Below are 19,689 nucleotides of genomic sequence, written 5' to 3' on the forward strand. Positions count from 1 at the left end.
TCTACATTGTATTATACATCCTGACACACTAACCCGGCACATATCCCATCGTAGCTTTTTGTTAATCTATACTATTTTATGTTAATTCAACTTTAAGGTGCCACATTATGTGTTTTGTGGGATCCCCATCCCCGATAAAGGCCTCGTAGCCCGTCTGATGACTTCCCTGATACTACATCAAAGAGTCACCTATTTGCATAATAATATAAAAGTTGAATCTAAAACCCATTAGAAGACACCACTGGCAAGGTCTTTGATGCATGGCTGGCGTCCGCGACCCGAGGCAGAGCGCAGCGACGAAGCACGCACATCACACACAATTTACATAAATACATACACACACGCTTAGCCGCGCACACATCCAAACGCGTGTACACATTACAAAGCCCGAAACACACACTCCCTTGACACACTGACAAACACACACACACACACACACACGTGCACACACACACACACACACACACACACTTAGCACACAAATGGGCACTTCCTCAAGGAAAGGTCTCGGAGAGTGCGGCACAGCTGGGGTCCTCCATTCAGCAGACCCACGGCAGTGCGGGGACAACACACACACTCAAACCCCCACCCACACACACACAAACACACACAAACCCATAAAAAAAAATTAAAAAAACACACACCGCACCCCCACACACACATGCACGCACACACACACACAACCCCACACACATACAACCAAACACACACCCGTCTACACACACACCCAAACACACACACACACACACACATCCACATGAGTATGTACATTTGAATAATGAGTACGTTTTTGACGTTATCGGCCCGAAAATGCTGACGGGCCCCAAAAACATAATTATAACCTCCTACTCAGGTTCCTTCCTTCCTTCACAGGTTAAATTGCTCATCTGTTATACAACATAAATAAAACATGCTCACGCTAATGCTAATAATGCACGCGCTATTTTGGTCGCGTGATCCAAAAACGCCACACATCTCGTTTTTTCCTCCGCGTTCTCAAAGGGACCGCGGCCGCTTCTGTGCCCGGCGAGGTCGGACAGAGAGTCTGGTTTGCCGAATCAAAGGTCACTTCGCTTCGCTGTCTGATCCACCCTGACCGTCACCACCCTGCCCCACAGGAGGAACGGTGATAATCTGCTGGTGTATCGACTGTTTGTGTGCACTACCGTCACCACAGGAGCACCGGTGCTGAAGCGGTGCCCTGACTAACCGTGTAGCTGCAAGGAATGAGCAACCGGGGTAGCTTTGGTGGAAATTGCATTTGTCACAGCGTTTAGGTGAACAATGAGCAATTTGCCTGATGGATTGTTTAAAGAGTGACAGAACATTGGCTAAATGTTGGGAATTTAAAAAAAAAATGACTTCAAGGTAGGCACTCTCCCTTTTGTGCTTCTGTTAAGTCTTATCGCTTGCCTATTTGCTCCAGAAAAAAACGCCTGCAGTTTCAACGCATTATTCTTATGAACCGGAGCACAAAAGCGGCAGAGGAAATATGACGGCAGTGACTTTGGCTCCTCTCTCCTAAATCTTTCCCTTTCCACCTCGACATCATCACAGACTGCTGCTCCGCTGCAGTCTTTCAGAACCGAGTGTGTCCATCAATGTGGGGCTTTTGAGAGAGAGAGCGAGAGCGAGTGAGCGAAGGGAAGAACTTGAGGAAGAACTAAATGGAGGAGGGGAAGCATGGGCTAACGATTGAACTTTGAAAAGGCCTAACAATGCCGGCGGCGCGGTCCGTCACAGAGCAAAGCGTTGGGCTTTCCCTCCTTCTAATACGTCTCGCCTGGTTTCCTCCCAATCTGCTTGTCTGTTCCTCTCAACTTCTCTCTCCCTCTCTCCTCATAACTCTCTACCATTTCCTTCTTTGTCTCCCTTTCCTTCTTCGTCTCTCCCTCCCTCCCTCCCTCCCTCTCTCCCTCCCTCCCTCCCTCTCTCTCTCTCCCTCCCTTACTCTCTCTCTCTCCCTCCCTTACTCTCTCTCTCCCTCCCTTACTCTCTCTCTCTCTCTCTCCCTCTCTCTCTCCTGGCTGGCCAAATAGGGGTGGCTTTAGCGGTGAGTGCAGCAGGAGGAGCCCGGGGAGAGTTTATGGACGCTCGATCCCCCAGTCTGAGGAGTCGAGGCTGGGATACTCCGGTCCAATATTCCCCATTGATTGCCTCTCCATCTGCGCCATGAGGCTGCTCGTCTCTGTCTCTCTCTCTTGCTGTCTCTTCTTCTCTCTCTCCATCTCTCTCTATTTTCTCTCCCTCCCTCCCTCTCTTTCTCGTCTCGCTCTCTCTCTCCCTTTCATTCACCTACTCCCCTAAAGTTAGGGCTGCTTTTCAACTTACTCTTTCTACACATCCATGTCACCCAAGGTTTGTGTGTGTGTGTGTGTGTGTGTGTGTGCGTGTGAGAGGCGGGCTAAGAGGGTAATTACCCTTTTGGAGTCGGGCAAACCCTGCTATTGACCCAGTGCTGAAGAGTGCAAGCAGTTGTGTGTGTGTGTGTGTGTGCTTGTGTTAGTGTGTATGTATATGTGTATGCCTGTGTGTGTGTATGTGTGGGCAAGATAATGGTATATGTGTGTATGTGTCTTAGTGTGTGTGTGCGTGTGCGTGTGTTCTATGTGCGTGCCAGACAATGTGTTCAGATGATTGATTAGTGACTCACTAACTCAACTCCAAGAAGCTCTCGGGCCTGACGGGACAGACCTGGAGGAGCAGAACTTGTGAACTTTAGGAACAGCAGAGAATAACTTTATTGGTGTGGGAGCGGCGGCGGAGGGAGAGGGAAGGGGAGGGGCCGCCGAACCACACAGCGGGGGGGTGGGTATCGGAGAGCAGGCCAACAGACAGGTGATGATGAAGCGGGTGGGAGGACCGTTGCCCCGGGGATGGGTCCTTTCTTAAAGCTCATCGATTCCCATTCTTATGCACAGGGTAATTAACCCCCCCCCCGTACACACACACCCACGCTCACACACACACACACAAAACCTCAACTTCTCCCATCGGCTGGAGGGAGAGCTGTGTGAATTCAAAGAGAGAAAGAGAGAGAGAGAGAGAGAGAGAGAGAGAGAGAGAGAGAGCAAGAGAGCGAGTGAGGGAGCGAGAGAGCGAGCGAGCGAGAGAGCGAGAAAAAGAGCGAGAGAGAGAGCGAGAGCGAGAGAGAGAGAGAGAGAGAGAGCGAAAGAGCGAGAGAGCGAGAGAGCGAAAGAGCGAGAGAGCGAGAGCGAGAGAGAGAGAGAGCGAGAGAGCGAGAGAGCGAGAGAGCGAGAGCGAGAGAGGTGCACAAGGAGTCCCTGGTGCCCCCAGTCTTCTGCTTGGTACCGTATCTGTCGATACCGCCCATTAGAATTCCACAAAGGTTTTCGCTTAAAATGCAAACGCCAGCCTTGCCCTCCAGATAAGGACAGAAGACACACAGTGGAGAGAGGCTGCAGATATTGTTCTGTTCAGTTCCAGGGCCATCGTCACCTGAGAGGCAACCCCCGCCCCCTTGGCCTCCATTTTGAATCCACTTTTTCACACTCTTTCATGGAGGAGGAGGCAGTTATGATCAGGTGCACATTGAAAGGAATTAGAGAGACCTCGACGATTTGTCCTTTAATTGATTAGTGGATCGAAGGAGAATCAAACTAATATTGTTTCGATAACGGAATAATCCTTAAAGCTTTTTATCAGGTAGAAATAACAAACATTTGCTGCTTCATTCTTCAGAAATTATAATATTTGGTTCATGGATCATTCTACAATAAATGAAATATTTCTGTGCTGCTTGTCGGATCAAGCAAATACATTGAATACATCACTTTGGACTCTTGCAATTTCTGATTGGCTTGACTATTATTTATGACATTTCATAGACCCAATCATTATTTGATTAAACAAAAAATAACTCGCTAAATGAATCAAATTAGAAAATAATTTGTTCGCTTCAGCCCTACTTCCAAGACACAGTTAAAGTGGGTCCTTTGTTAAAATCTGTTGAATATAATTTGAGTCTGTGTGTGTGACTGCGTGTGTTTGTGTCTCTGTGTCTGTCTGTGTGTCTGCGTGTGTGTGTCTGTGTGTGCCTGTGTGCCTCCGTGTGTGCATGTGTGCGTGCGCGTTTGTACCTGTAAGATAACCCAGTGGCCTTCCTTGGCGGCCTCATCCAGAGCTTGTTCGGCCACCACTTCCTGCCCCTGGCCCAGAGACACGTTGTGGAAGTTCTTGTTGTTAAACGTGAATCCCAGGGTCTTTCCTAAGACACACACACACACACACACACACGAAAACATGGAAAATCGAAAACATTTAACTAATGCAAAATACACAATTCTAAAACTGAACCGCTCCATTTAAAGGTAAGCACTTTTGTCTCTGAGAAAGAGCTACCTACTCCTACTCGTCTAATTTTACTTCAGACAACCCCGGCTCCCAAGCCTCTTTTCTCCATGCTTCCTCCGTGTTCCTCTCTATAATGTGCATATCGCGGTGGCACATTTTCCTGTAATTAGTGCCATTTTGGTGGGTGAAATTGAACAAACTAAAATGGTCCAGCAGTCAGAGGAGGTGCGTTGATAATCCATGTTCACAGCCGCTGCCGGGAGCTTCAAAGACGGAACATCCTGTCCCTCAGCACGGTGACGCCGCGAGTGGACTTCACTCAGGTCCTCAAACGCCTGTCTGTCCATCAACCAGCCCTCTCCAAAGTCTGTCCGATCCAACTTTACTTTACGAGCCGGCGGCCCGCGACGTGGAGCTCACAATACCGTTCGGGTAGGTGAAGGGGGGACGAAACCGATCAATCCCAAACTCGACCAAGCCGTCAATCTCAATCTCAAGTAGACAACCGCATATTAGTGATTAAAATGCAAATATAGAGCGATGTTTGCACACGAATCAAACATTGATAAGACAGGCCCTTTGAAACGATAAGCCCTGTCAGCTGCGAGCGTCGACTCTCCGGTCTGTTCTTGGAAACGAATACAATCCCCACAATCTGAATATTTCATACGACCGAGATCAAATACCCAGATTGAAATATTTGGCAGCAGATACAGAGGGTGTCACGCCGTGGAGTGGTAGAAGCACACACACACACACACACGTGTGAGAAAGCACTCCCACACACACAGACACACACGTGCAAAAGCGCACACACACACACACACTCACTGAACCACACACCCCGTTGTTCCAGGTCACTACAACAAGCTTTTGCTTCCGGTATAATTTTGGTTTCAAAGAATGAACTGACGGCAGGAAGAAAGAAAAGAATAGGAATAGGAATACGAAAAGGATTATGAATAGGTAGAAGAAATAGGGATAAGATAAAAGAAAGAGAAAAAGAAAAATGAAACAGAATAACAAAAGAAAAAATGATATAATAGAAAGGGAAAAAGACATGAAAATGGCGCGTCCCGCAACAACACACAACTCCCGGTACAAGAATGCAGAGTATCTCTTAAACCAATGACATTTACTTTCCCGCTCCCCCCCCAATGTGCCGCTGGTGGCGTCTCATATATTGGTGACCTTTAAAAATAATCCCTTCAAGTCCTTCGCTGGGCCGCGGCCATTATGCGTCCGTCAACAAATGTCTGCTATCTCCGCAGATCGCCGAGTTTGGATGAACGTGTGGAGGGTGGGAGGCTGGGAATGTGATCGTGGGGGCTGATAATCCCTTGCACTACAGAGTACTCTATTGTGGCACAGGCAGACTAACAAGGTGATTCGCACAAGGAGTTAATTTGCGATGCTGCAGGTGAGATTTAGGGGGAATGATTCGAGTGCAATTTGTCTGAAATGTCATGGCCATCATTAAGATGTTTGGGAGTGAAATGTGCTGCGAGAATATCTCTTTGCACTTGTCTCCGCCCCTGCCTCTGTGAGAGAAAATATATATTTAAGACTACTCCTGGCTAATTTCCGGCCAATCAGTGCATCGGGCAGATTGATTCCGGGAATTCAGCTCTCCTGTCAATCACATTCTTGCATGGTAGAGAGGTAGGGAGGTAGGGAGGAAGGGAGGAAGGGAGAAAGCGAGCAGAGAGCGATGGTGAGTTATTTGGGTTTGTTTACTTTCTCTTCAATTCTCGCCGCGATATGCTTTTTTACGCTTACTCTCTCTGCAACTCTCAAATCGTACCTACCGCACCTTTAAGCAGCGGCAGTGTTTACAGTCTGGTTCGGCTGCCGACGTTTCGAGCAGGAAAAAGTATCCCGTGAGCTTACTTCAAATAAACAGACTTCTCGTCAATGCAGCAGAGAACGCGTGGACTATATTTATCTTCATAGGCACGGTGGGATACGGGTTTATATACAAATACGGGTATGGCTCTTTGCATGGAAAGTGATAATAGCGCACACCAGCAGTTTAGTTAGTTACGGAACACTCCAGAACGATGTTATATGGCTGGAACTCCTGTCATTAAATGACTTTAAATCAAGAATTAAAGAAAGGAGGAACATGAAATAGTTACAATTAACAATACAATAAAGGTATTTACAATTTTCCTATTTTTTTCCCTATTTAATTTTCCACTTTTCTATTAAATATTGCAATGTTGTGCTGCACGTCCGAGACGTGCAGCACAACATTTTAAACACGGTCACAATATTTTATAGACTCCTAATCTCAATAAGACCAACCTGCTTCAACAAAGGGTCAAACAGATAAGACAAGCAAACAGCCAATCAAAGCCTGCCGCTGCAGCGAAGGGAGACGCATGCGGCTCACCGTGCTTCTCCACGTCCTTCAGAGGGTCGACGCCGGGAGAGAGGATGAAGAACATGGGCGTGGCCGGGCCCGACTCTTCAAAGGAGGCAGCAAAGTCCAGGGCGCGGCCCACCACGTACTTGCTCCCCAGCTTCTCTGCCACGTAGTCCCTGCGGGAGGAGAAGAGAGGAGACGGGCTCTCACTCTCATCTTGTGATCCCGGTGCCAGACTCGAGAGGTCAGAGCGGGTCCATTTCAAAGGCTCTGACTTGTGAACGGGCAACATTTGATGGATTGTCACATTGAAAGGGAGGAAAAAAAGTTCAAGTTTGTCGAGTGTCTTTTAAAGCTCTTTCCAATTTGTTTGCCTTTATATACACGGTGAATACCCCTTTTTGGAAGGTGATACCATCCGGCATAGATTTAGTTAAAATGATTTAGCAGGTTTGCTTCGACCGCATGTGAAATGTTGACATTGTCTATGTCAAGGTGTAAATCAGCCTTGATTTATATTGTGAGGGTAAGGGTAGGTGTAAATCAAACTGGAGCGCTGGGTTCTCGGTTGTATGGTTTTACCTAGAATTCGACAACTGAAAGTTTCAAAGTTTAAAATCGTTCCCAGAAGAGCCAGTCAATGAAACCGATGGATCGAACCAATAAAAAATACACAGTGCGATACAAAATTCACTACCATACTCATGGGTTAGGATATAAAAGAAGAATTCAAACTGCGCCCCACCGTCTCCAAGTGTGTGAAAATGCGCAGTGAAACCCAGACTAGAAACTTTGTGGATTTGTTTGTTTGTCTACATACATTATTGGAGAAAACTGAAAACAACTAGGGTCGGCTTTTACTTGTAGCCGGAACTTGCTAGCCCGATCCCCGGCTCCTCTGAGCTGAGGGTGTCGAGGTGTCCCTGAGCAAGACACCTAACCCTTAGGAAAAATTGTAAATAACTTTATAGTAAGTAAATGACACAATTGTAGTATCAGGGAAGCTGAGATAATAATACAGGCCACAGGGTGGGGGGAGGGTATAGGGGGGCACTAGGTGCACCTAACACCTAACCGTTGTAGGTCACTTTGGATAAAAGCGTCTACTAAATGGCAAAAAATGTAAAATGTAAAACTACCTAGTCAGGGCTGTTCGTATGCGCTTACTTGTGTCATACAATACAAACAGAACACTTGGCTTGCCAGCTGGCCGATTTCAGAACACGGTTACTACTTGTAGAAAAATCACGGCTTATTCACATCTCGAAAACTCCCACAAATGACCTGGGGTCTTAGCAAACCGGTCCAATCCTTTAACCTTGTTAAATGCGGCCTTCTGCAATGTGGATAATTAATGCCGGACTGCTGCTTTGAAAAGTCATTCGGTGAGTGCAAATGAGTCATCGATGAGCTCAGCGTTCGGTCAGCAGGGTTAAGATCTCTGCCCTCTGACCTTCTCCATCTCCAGAAAGTTCAGGTCAGCAAGGAGAGGAAAGAGACACGGAAAAAACCTCTGGCTTGACGTCAGGCGGGGCGAAGGTCGCGGCGGCTCACCTCACAGCGTACGTCATGCGGTCGGGCCGCAGCGCCCGCATCATGCACAGCTTCTGCAGCGACGTCTTGCTCTTCCACTCCTGGGGGAACTTCTCCCGCTCCGGACACTCACACTCGGCGAACTTCTGCCAGCGCTTGGCCGAGCCCTCGATGTCCCGGTCCAGGTTCCTGAACTCCTCCATGGCAGACAGCGACTTGGAAAACACGGCGGGAACGGATTAGTTTTTGGACCGGACTGGACTGTGGGAGTAATGACAGAAGACTTGAATGCATCGTTGGATCTTGGTTTAGCGCTGCAATATACTGTTATTTTCTGTTAACGATTTAGTCCAGAAGATGTTGTCAATTAATGCAAATTAGATGACGGGTGCAAAGTGACTTTAATTAGTCACTTTGTCTTCAATTTGTCTTTAATTAGTTTGCTTAGTTTGGACAAGCACCCCAAAAAAACGAGAAAGTAAAGAAAGTACTTACTTTTAAATGATACATTAGAATTTCTAAAGCATTAAGCAACCAGTATTTGCCTTGGTTGTACTGGATAAATTACCAAAATTTGATTACGTACATTTTCTGTCGATCAACCAATCGATCAATCAGCCTTACAATGGATAAGCTTATTGACAAGACCATTCATGAAATACAAACTTTGATCGTCCATTCATCATTGGAATCCAGGAGCCTCAAACTATCTCTAACCTCAGCCCTGCCCCTTCTGCTCACAAAATAAAATTTATTTTCACAAAAAAAGAAAATCCCCGTCCTTTTGTTTTAGAATAATCATAAAAATGTTGAGGAAGGCAAAATATTTTTCTGCAACCCCTGGCAGATGTGAAACGATTTCACTGACGAAGGGCCCCCCTAGGAGGGGGCGAGCCAGCGTCAGAGATGCTTTTATTGGGTTACTATTCTGGGTGTCAAATCATTAGGAAATAAATACTTTTGTTTCTCTTGCCTTTTTTTCTTTTTCCGACAACGCAAACACATTTAAAACACCTCTTTCGGTTTGTGAAGGGCATTTGCCATTATTTATTATATTTTATTATATTTATATATGGACGGAATAGTAAACAATGGAAAATTGTCGTTAATTGCAGCTTTAAACCAAAGTCATAGCTCTGGGAAGTCCAACCAAAGCCAGTTTATCAGTGAGCCCATTCAAGACTCCAGCCAGTTGGGTACGTTTGTTTTCGCCTTAATGAACAGCCAAAGGCACTTGGAACCGCCTTAATGAACAGCCAAAGGCACTTGGATTGTTTACCACTTGAATAAGTGCCACATAGGGGAAAACACAAAAGTTGGGGACGACAAACAAACCAACAAACCAAAAAAGTAGCAAATAAAAGCAGACGGGACGGCTTATCTGTCCGGCGTTCGTATGAATAATGTTGACTCAAACAGAAACGCTGAGCAAACATGATCCCTTCCACTTCATGGCGGGGGGGGGGGGGGCGTATGGAATATGCATCTGTTTGCAGAACCTTTGCGCTCTTATTGTGGCGATCCACCTGACAGCCTTTTTATCTAATCTGGGGGGTGGGGGGTGGGGGGAGGGTATGGGGGGCACTAGCTGCAGTCCTTAGCCGACGTTCTCGATGATGAGCGCAAAACAATACAAGGACACGATGCACCACACGTGAGCTTCACTCATCAAGCAAACGTGCAAACGCAGATGCAAACACGCAGATGTGCACGGACACTGACGCGGTAAAAATGAAACACAGGACGTGAATGTGCGCGCACACACACACAGGCACGGACGTGCACACAAACACACACATGCAAGTGCACACCAAAGGCTTAAACACACACACATACACACACATTGTCATAATGAAACAATGCATGAAATTACACTTAGATTGAAAAAACTGGACTCAAACTACCAATCAAATGACAGTGAGGTTGAATGCCTCCAGATTTCCCTGGTTGCTAGCAATAGAGACAGGAAAAAAATATCCCTTTTCCAACATTAAACTGGTAACACATATCACACATAATATAGAAAAGTAAGGAAAGGTCACTTTGGTTTAATAACAGAGAGTCCACAGCTTCTTCGACCCTGCAGAGTTCTTCCCTAGCCTTCACACACACACACACACACACACACACACACACACACACACACACACACACACACACACACACACACACACACATCCATATAGCCAGGGTAATCAGGGGGCCTTCCATCCACCTTTGAAATCCACCCAGACCAGATGACGAGTGAATGACACCATCTTGCGCTGAGTGCAGGGAGGCCAATGGGCTGCGAGTCAGGTTTAAGGATCGGTAAATATTGAGGAGAAAGGTTGAAATATTCATGGGGAGAATGAGAGAAAGCTAGAGAGAGAGCAAGAGAGAGAGCGAGGGCGAGAGAGAGAGCGAGAGTGAGAGAGAGAGAGAGAGAGAGAGCAAGAAGAGCTAGAGTGAATGAGAGCGAGAGGGAGAGAGAGAGCAAGACAGAGCGAGAGAGAAAGAGAGCAAGACAGAAAGAGAGAGAGCAAGACAGAATGAAAGAGCGGTTGTGAGAGAGAGCAAGAGAGAGAGAGAGAGAGAGAGAGCAAGAGGGAGCGCGAGTGAGAGAGAGAGAGAGAGAGAGCAAGAGGGAGCGAAAGAGACCCAGTCTATGGGGTCTCCTGGGTCTTGTATGTCGCTGTTGCCACTCAAAGAGCATCTGACAGGGGTTGGAAGCTATGCTCTGCCAGTCGGCAGCCACTTAGTCGAGCTGAAAGCACAGTGTTGTGTACGTTTAGATTAGTTGATGAGTCTGGCGGGTACAAGTCAGACTATTTGCATAAAAGGTTGAGAAAGATTAGAGCAAAGTGGTAGCTTGATAAGTGAGGTGGAGGAATGCGATGCGTGTTATCTCCTACTCACAACACCTACACAACAAACGTAATGAGACTCAATTCCAAACAGCCATGATAATATTAAACACAACAATGTCGGCATTACGATCGGTATTACCAGGCCTATCATTCTGCCATTTTCATTTTCTTTTTTTTCCAGGCGTAACCTCGTGAATCAAAAGTGACTGCGGCGGAGTCTCGCTTATTATTAGCATACTATTTTGATTATGACAATTTCAATGACAAAAATTTTAATAGGTTTTGATAAGTGGATGAAAGTGGCCGCCGGTGTATCAGATAACCAGTGTATCAGCATGGATGTGACGGCTCACTCCCAGAGGAAGGCCCCCAGACTTTCTTCTACCTACAATGGAACTTCTGCTTCATCTGACACCGACATCAGTTCATTGGAAATCTCTCTCGCTCTCTGGTATATGATTTATTTTTTTAAATCTGCTTTAGTCGTCGTATTACTGCTGCAAGTCCAGCAATGCAAAAAAAAGATTACAATCTACTTTTCTTCTTGTCTGGTGAAAGAGGTGCGGAATCCAGCGGATGTCAAAGAAAGCTTCAGGGTTAGTGCGGAGGATTGTTAGTAGTCCTGCGATGTGTTGCAGCCAATCAGGAAAGTCGGTGTTAAAAGATGTAGCCGGAAATTAAATGTCGCCCGCTACACCAGTTATTTATCAGGAATACGATTTCTGACTGCAAGGGGAAAGGAAAGCCGGATTGGATTTGAAGGCTCGGACTAAACTGCAATTTGAGATAAGCAGCAAGAATGATCTTCTTTCTATTTAATACTTCCTTTAACCCCCGTTCCGAAGAAACATCAAGAATATCTTCATTTCTTCCGAGCGGCCTCTACAGATTGCAGGAAAGATCAGTTGCATTGATTTTGTGCCAGTTATTTATATTTTGGATGGCAGGGGGAAGAAAATAGCTGTGGAGGCAAATTGTCCAAACTGATTTGACTGTCCAGACTTTGTAGTACAGTACTGAAGCTGTGCACCAAAAAAAAAAAAACCTCAACCATCTGCCTCTACTGCCTCTTGAGCGAAGCTGTACACGGCCAGAGTTACCCCAATAGAAGCTCAGTCAAAAAATAAATAAACACACAGCATTTACAAAGTGCTCTTCGCTCGCCACCATGACCGCTCAAAGCACTCCACAATTAACTCTATCACCCACTCATACTCAGGCCTACATTTACACACACACGGCAGATAAACGCACCGCTGCATTAAAGTCTCGGTTTTCGCCGAGAGTTGACGCAGGACTCTCGGGTTTAGGGACTCAGGGTTTGACACGCTGGCGTCTCCTCACCTTGATCCCTCCCCAGGAGTTGTTGGTGAGGAAGTCCACGGGCGACGACACACCCGGCATCACGGGGTACCTCAGGAGGAAGTCCAGCTCCCCGGGGTCGATCTCCTTACTCATCAGCAAAATCTGGAGACGGAGAGGAAGAGCAACAAAGCAGAGAAGAAGAAGAAGCTCAACTCTCTGTTCAGTTTATCTCGCACCCCCCCCGCTGCGGAGACAGCACTCTTGAGACTCCGTCTTGAGGTGGTGGTGGGGAATTCGATCGGGTCGGTTCAAACACGGAGCCTTGTCAAAACCCCCACCCCATTCCTCTCAGGCTTTGAGGGGCTTAGAGCCGCTCTTTAAAAAAAAAAAAAACGGCTCGACCTTCATGACCCCTCTCCTCGACTCTCACCACGCTTGTCCTCCACCCACCTGGAAGACGAGCTGGGCGGTGAAGGTAAGCTTGTCGCACTCAAACAGGCCCCGGGTGGTGTACTGGAAGATGGAGGAGGTGATGCTGTCAATGAGGTTGGAGACCCGCTGCTTCAAGCACTCATCGGGCAAGGCCTTCTGTACCGCCTTCTGGAACACCACGCTGAACGCCTGGGGGGGGGGGGATAAGACACACAGGTCACATGGGTGGTGTCGCTCCACCCCTGGAAGGTTCTAGAAGGCTCTCGGCCCCTGCTCCTGCTAGGGGCACTTTCAAATGTTCTACCTGGTGCCTCAAGCTGAGACTACTTCCTGTCTTTTATCTACTGTACTGGGTCTTTATCGTCTGTCTGTTCTATTTCATTCGTCGCTGTAAATTGCTGTTTTAATGGAGCTAAGCTGCACGCCACTTCGTGGTCAGGCTTTTTAAAAGCGCTTCGTAAATCTCACCTTTTTTTTTCAGAGTTGGAGTTGAACTGAGAGTATGTTTATTCTAACGTCTCTGTTATCGTCAATCGTTTGTCGTATTGGTTTTTAATAAGTACATTGTGGTTTTAGGCACCACCTAAGTGGTACTCAAGCACTGTGTGGGACCACCCTGGTCGTTTTTACATGTTCTTTAGAAATAAAATGACTTGACTCTAATGGATCCTTTTGTTCTCATCAGGAGAGCAGCAATCAGCCCGGGCTTGGGCTGGATTTAGGAGATTTAGCTCACGAATTAACATTGGGGAATTTTTACGTGAAATATCAAACGACATGCTCAAACATTTATGAAACAAAATCCCATTGGGGAAGAGTCTAAATGACCTCCAGCTTTCATTAAACCCTAAATCCTCGCATCAGCGAGTCGGGATAGTGTACAATATAACGACTGGGACCCGAACATCGCTTTCGATTATCCATTTTACGTCGAGGCGTTAATGGAGGACGATAAAGAGAAAACAAATGCAGGGCTAAACTGAAAAAAGAAAAGAACCCTCATTCCGCTTCCACGAACCACGGAGCCCAGCGCTAGTGATCTCTCCATCTCCGCTGCAGACGCCAGACGTCTCCGCCCTGATTCCCTTCTCTCTGCCAAGGGTCGCACGCCCCAGAATGTAATGAGCCTCTGCTGTTAGATCCTGACGCGTTTCCATCGCTACGGGTCAGGGGTGCGCTACAACTCTCTGAATGCGTAACGTGGGGCTGTGTTCTGAGAGATGGGTGTCAGGGGCTGGGCGTTAGCGCCCGTCTAGCTCGTGAGCGACGCTGTGATTACAAACAGTCCTTCGGCAGCCCTGTGGGGTGGTGGTAGGGGGCCTGGCCCTGGCCTGCGGCGGGGCCAGCGTGTGAGACACCTTACAGCGCTACACATAACCACGCTCGGGAGGCGGCCGGCGTGATTAAAAGCAGAGGTAGCTCGCATCAAACACGCAGGGCAGAGGGTGAGAATCCACCGTCGGCTTTTTCTTTTTTCTCTCGTTCTCTCCGCAGCGTAGCAGCGAATGGGCGGAGAGACAAGTTGAGGGAAAGGGAGGGGGGACCGGATGGGAAAGGGGGGCTGGAGGGGGAGGGAGGGAGGTCCACCTTGAGGGAGAACTGGTACATGGGGTGGATCTTATTGAGGTCGTTCATTATGAAGTACAGGAGGGAGGCGCGCGCGGCGGCAGCGCGGTAGTGCTCCCGGGCCTCGTTGATCTGGGCCTCCGTCACCTTGGCCTCTTTCACCTGAGAGACACACGCGCAGACACACACACACACACACACACACAAACAGAGACAAAGATGCAGATGCAAAGAGGGTGAGCTGGAGAAGCAGGCAAATGGAGCATCGCTTACGAACGCACAAAATCAACAACAACAAAACAAACTAGGATTCGTCTGTAAAAACGAAGATACAGACACACACGCACACACACACACACACAAACACGCAGGATTTATCAATCAACTAATGATCAAATGATTTGCTGAGTTAATAAAATACACTGCGCTCAGAGCCAGAAGAGATTCCAATTTCACGGTGAACCAGAATGTTCCCACGCCGCACAGAGCACTACAATAATGCGCCTTCTCTCCTCTACTTAGTACCTGAGCCATTCCACCGCAGCTGAGGAAACAAGAGGAAATGGAACCTACAGAGGAATGTCTCGCAGGCTCTTTCAAGTGTCAGGGACAATGTTGAAAGCAGCAACAGTCATTTTGTTTTTTGGTGTTGTGTGTTTGTCCTTTTTTCCTTTAGTGGCTTGCTGGAAAACAAGAGATTGTTGTGGTCTCATAATGTTTGTGACCTTAAAGAAACAGGGGAGGACCTCGACGAGAAACTATGGAGATAATCAGGCCGAGTGAGTGGGTTTGAGAGAGCGAGAGAGAGAGAGACTGAAGAAGGGGGAGAGAGGGAGAGAGGGAGAGGGAGACGGTGAGAGGATGTGAGATGAGAAAGAAAAAGAGTTAGAGGATTTAGTTGGGAAGAGTGAGGGACTGAGAGATGGAGCAAGCCTCAGAGCGATAGAGAGAAAAAAAGAGACATACGGTGAAAGAAAGAGAGCGACAGAGTGAAAGAGGGAGTGAGCGAAAGCGAGAGAGCGAGAGAGCGAGATAGAGAGACAGACAGTGAGAGAGAGAGACAGTGTGTGTAGTGTCTGAGGGAGAGAGACCTTCTCCTCTATGTCTCCGGCTGTCAGCTTGGTGGTCTCCAGGTTCTCCACCAGCTCCGTGTCCCCCAGGAAGTCCCCGGAGGCGGAGGACAGGCGGGACAGCAGGTTGTCCTCCAGGGTCTTCAGGGTGATCTTGAAGCCGTTCTGCTGCGTGGTCAGGTTGGACTGGGGGGGAGGCAGACGGGAGGAAACACGTGTTAACATGTTATCACCGGAATCAGGGGGAACGTTACAGAGATGTCACGATACGCTCGTCAATTAAAAAAATACCGTTCTCATCTCATTTTATCGTCACGATAAGAATAGGGAAATGTGGAAAATACCAAATTTAAAGTATGGTATCAGACTAAAACTAGTTCTCCTTTCCCTTTGATCATTTCAAATCACATATTTTAATTATTTAAGTTGATTTCATCAAATCACAGTTCATTTATATTATGAAACTGGGCTATCATTATGAGACTACATCTTCATTTCATGACGATAATGGTACTTTTCAAAGACAATAAACGGTAATTATTGCCGGCCCTGCATACAATGCATCACATGCCTTGCGTCAAAAACACGCCAAAATGGAAAATGTAAAAAAAGGAAAGTGAAACAACACAATGCACAGATTTGACTCCACAAACACACATGCTCCTCTTTCACTAACGCACAATCCAAAAAATACCATCATTTAACCATGAACTAATTTGAAACATGTCCATATTTCTGATCTTGTTCTTCCGATATTTCAACACTTGACGCAGAGAACAGCGAAAGCGTTGCTGTTCTCAAACGGCCGGTCGGTCGAGGCTGCGGGGGGCTGGCGGCACGCGTTTAGCCACAGATTCACGGCCGAGGGAATCCATTTCTGGAGTGGAAAATGAGGTATAGCTGTCGGAGGCGTGGGGGTCCGCAGCAAGAAGAGCGGACATTGAAGGGCGCCTCAAAGGCAGCGCTAATCAATATCCCCCCCCCCCGCGCCCCTCCTCTCTGAATCGGTTATCTGCGGCCGTGAAAGGCTACGGTGCTGCGGGCTGGATTAGCACGCCCGCGTCTGTTGGCTGACACGGGGGTCTCTGCCAAGTGACCCCACCGCTCGAGTCCATCGATGGGTACCGGCTTTGATGCCGGATAACACACACACACACACACACACACACACACACACACGGATATGCACACACACGCGCACGCACACATATACGCATTGACACACGAGCATACGGGCATGTACGCGCACGTGCATAGCATGCATGTATGCATACAGCATACACACACTCAGTCAGGCATACACGCATACAAACGTGCAGACACACCCACACACACACACACACACACACACACACACTGGTAGCTTGTAGCAAATATAGGCAGCACATAGACACACACACACACACACAGACGTGTACAAACACACACACACACATACTCAGCTTGATTATAATGGGTGTTTTCTCTAAGGCTTCGCCATATGGATGAGAGACCCTTTTTTTTCCCTCTTCCTTTCTTTGATGTGTGGTTAAAAAGAAACCAAAAAAAAACAGAAACACTTTGAAAAGAAGCAAACGACTCCCGAACACTTCCGAGACGCTGGCAGGGCAAAGACAGCCCTCATGTCCTTCCTCCTTTATAGTCCCTGGTACGGCCTGTGCCCCCCCTCCCTGGGTGGTCTCTGGTACTGTCTGTCCCACCCCCTGAGTGGTCTCTGGTACTGCCTGTCCTTTCCCATCTGTGGTCTCTAGTACCACACATGGCCTGTCCCTCTAGATTAGGAACAGGCTAGTTTATCATCAGGTTTTAGAATAAGAACACTAAATTATCATCTGGTTTAGATTAGGAACACTCTAGTTAATCACCTAGTTTAGATTAGGAACACTCTAGTTAATCACCTAGTTTAGATTACGAACTCTAGTTTCTCATCTGGTTTAGATTACGAACTCTAGTTTCTCATCTGGTTTAGATTAGGAACACTAGTTTCTCATCTGGTTTAGATTAGGAACTCTAGTTTCTCATCTGGTTTAGATTAGGAACTCTAGTTTCTCATCTGGTTTAGATTAGGAACACTAGTTTCTCATCTGGTTTAGATTAGGAACTCTAGTTTCTCATCTGGTTTAGATTAGGAACTCTAGTTTCTCATCTGCTTTTGATTAGGAACTCTAGTTTCTCATCTGGTTTAGATTAGGAACACTAGTTTCTCATCTGGTTTAGATTAGGAACTCTAGTTTCTCATCTGGTTCAGATTAGGAACACTAGTTTCTCATCTGGTTTTGATTAGGAACACTAGTTTATCGTCTGGTTTAGATAATGAAAGCTCTAGTTTATCATCTTGTTTAGATTATGAACACTAGTCACTAGAGTGTTCATAATCTAAACCAGATGATACACTAGTCTAGTGTATCAGCCCTTTAAAAACAAACAAACAAACACACACACACCCACACACACACAGCTGGGCACCCTGTTCTCCCTCTGCACCCATTACCCACGGCTGGTGAGCCACTGGGCAACGCTGACGCGTCCTCACTGAGTTCCTGTCGTCCTAATGGCGTTGGCTCTCGCCATCATCGCCTTTTTAATTTGGTGGGGAGCGACTGAGCCGGCGTGAAACACAGGCGCTAGTGTTTGGGCAGTGACAGCCCAGAGCCGCCGTCTGGGACGCAAGAGACAAACGGGAAACGCAAATCAAAATCACGAAAAATAAAATTGATATAACAAATAATGAATAAATATGAGCGGGAACGGGATGTTCCACCAAAGAGAAAGGTCGTCAAATCCGGAGTGATGAGATCATTAATTGAGTAACTGTCCGAAGGGTGTGCTATGGGTGTGATTGTGTGTCTGTTTGTGTGTGATTGTGTTTGTCTGTGTCTTTGTGTGTATGTGTGTCCGTGTTTGAGTTTGTGTGTGCGAGTGGGTCTGTGTGATTATCCCTTTGTGTGTGTCTTTGTCTGTTCATGAGTGTGTGCATGTGAGTGTGCGATTGTCCATTTCTGTGTGTTTGTGTGTCTGTGTTATTGTGCACGTGTGTCCATGTTGGTGGCATGCATGTGGCGTGTTGGTGATCGTCCGTTCGTGTGTGTGTTCGCATGTGTGTGTACGCGTTATTGTACGCATGTGCACGTGTGTGTGCTTGAATGTGTGCCGTTAACTTTTCAGGAGTCTTCCCACGGGGGGAGGATGGGGGAAGGTGGGGGGGGAACTGTATCCAGTTCAAAACGTTCCCCAATGACTCCCATAATGAGCCAGATATGAACAGTTAGCTCTCCTGCGGCGCATCTCACACCTAATTGCCTCGCGTAGCATTTAAAAAAAAAAAAAAAAAAAGCAGCCCACATAAACAAACAGCAGTCGTGGGGGCTAATTGTCACGGAGACGAGATGATACGTCTAGCACCGCAGACGGCCCGGTGATGAGCGCCACACAGACCATGAGGTCCAGGAGGAAGAGACAACGAGACCCCGGGTCCCACACACACACACACACACACACACACACACACACACACACACACACACACACACACACACACCCTGAGGTCCACGAGAAAGTCACAACGAGACCCAGGTCTGTGTTTTCAATCAACAATGAGGAGCGGACAAACATACACTCACTCGTACGCACACGCACACAGAAAGACATTCACACTCATAAAAACACACACAAACACATACTCGCAGACACTCGCAAACACTCATACCCACATACTCGCAGACACACACACAATCGCACACACAGACACACACAAAAACTTGCGTACACATACACAATCAAACACACACACACACACACACAGTGTTGTTCCTGAGAGCCCCCTCCCGAGAAAAAAAAATCAAGCTAACATTTAAGCTTCTTAGCACGCCGCCGCCGCCGCCATCTGCAGCTAAACAAGCTTCCTCCTTATCTCCTCTATCCGCATAGTCATCTTACGGCTCAGCGCCGACGCTAACCTCATTAGAGGCATAATGGGCGCCCAGTCATTCAGCGCGACGGGAACAGGTAAGGAGCCAACCTCCGCCGCCGCCGCCGGAGCCGATTGTTGTCAGCCGGTGTTGTTTACCCCGCCGCCGCGCGAGCTCTCCTTTCCCGCCAAGCCCCGTTGCTGTTGTGATGGCGAGGTTCTTCCCGCCGTACACGGCGCACAACAAAGCACAACATTAAACTACCCCCCCCCCTCCCCAACAGACCGCCTCTCCCTTTCTAACTCGCAGCATTAATTAAAATGATACACCGACTTCCACAATGC

The 19,689-nt window shown here is 47.4% G+C and overlaps 1 protein-coding gene across 1 annotated transcript in view; it reads right to left on the minus strand.

Moving 5' to 3' along the window:
• The window catches only part of dnah9 (dynein, axonemal, heavy chain 9), a gene marked incomplete at both ends in the record, with an annotated part of 145,259 nt that overhangs the window by 22,025 nt on the left and 103,545 nt on the right, over nt 1-19,689 (minus strand). The window contains 7 exon segments of the mRNA XM_079756784.1: nt 4,101-4,228; nt 6,710-6,858; nt 8,237-8,430; nt 12,409-12,531; nt 12,820-12,990; nt 14,389-14,529; nt 15,459-15,623. Coding sequence (XP_079612910.1) covers nt 4,101-4,228; nt 6,710-6,858; nt 8,237-8,430; nt 12,409-12,531; nt 12,820-12,990; nt 14,389-14,529; nt 15,459-15,623 — 1,071 coding nt within the window.

This window comes from Pollachius pollachius (genome assembly GCF_949987615.1).
Source record: "Pollachius pollachius genome assembly, chromosome: 19".
Classification (NCBI taxonomy): domain Eukaryota; kingdom Metazoa; phylum Chordata; class Actinopteri; order Gadiformes; family Gadidae; genus Pollachius; species Pollachius pollachius.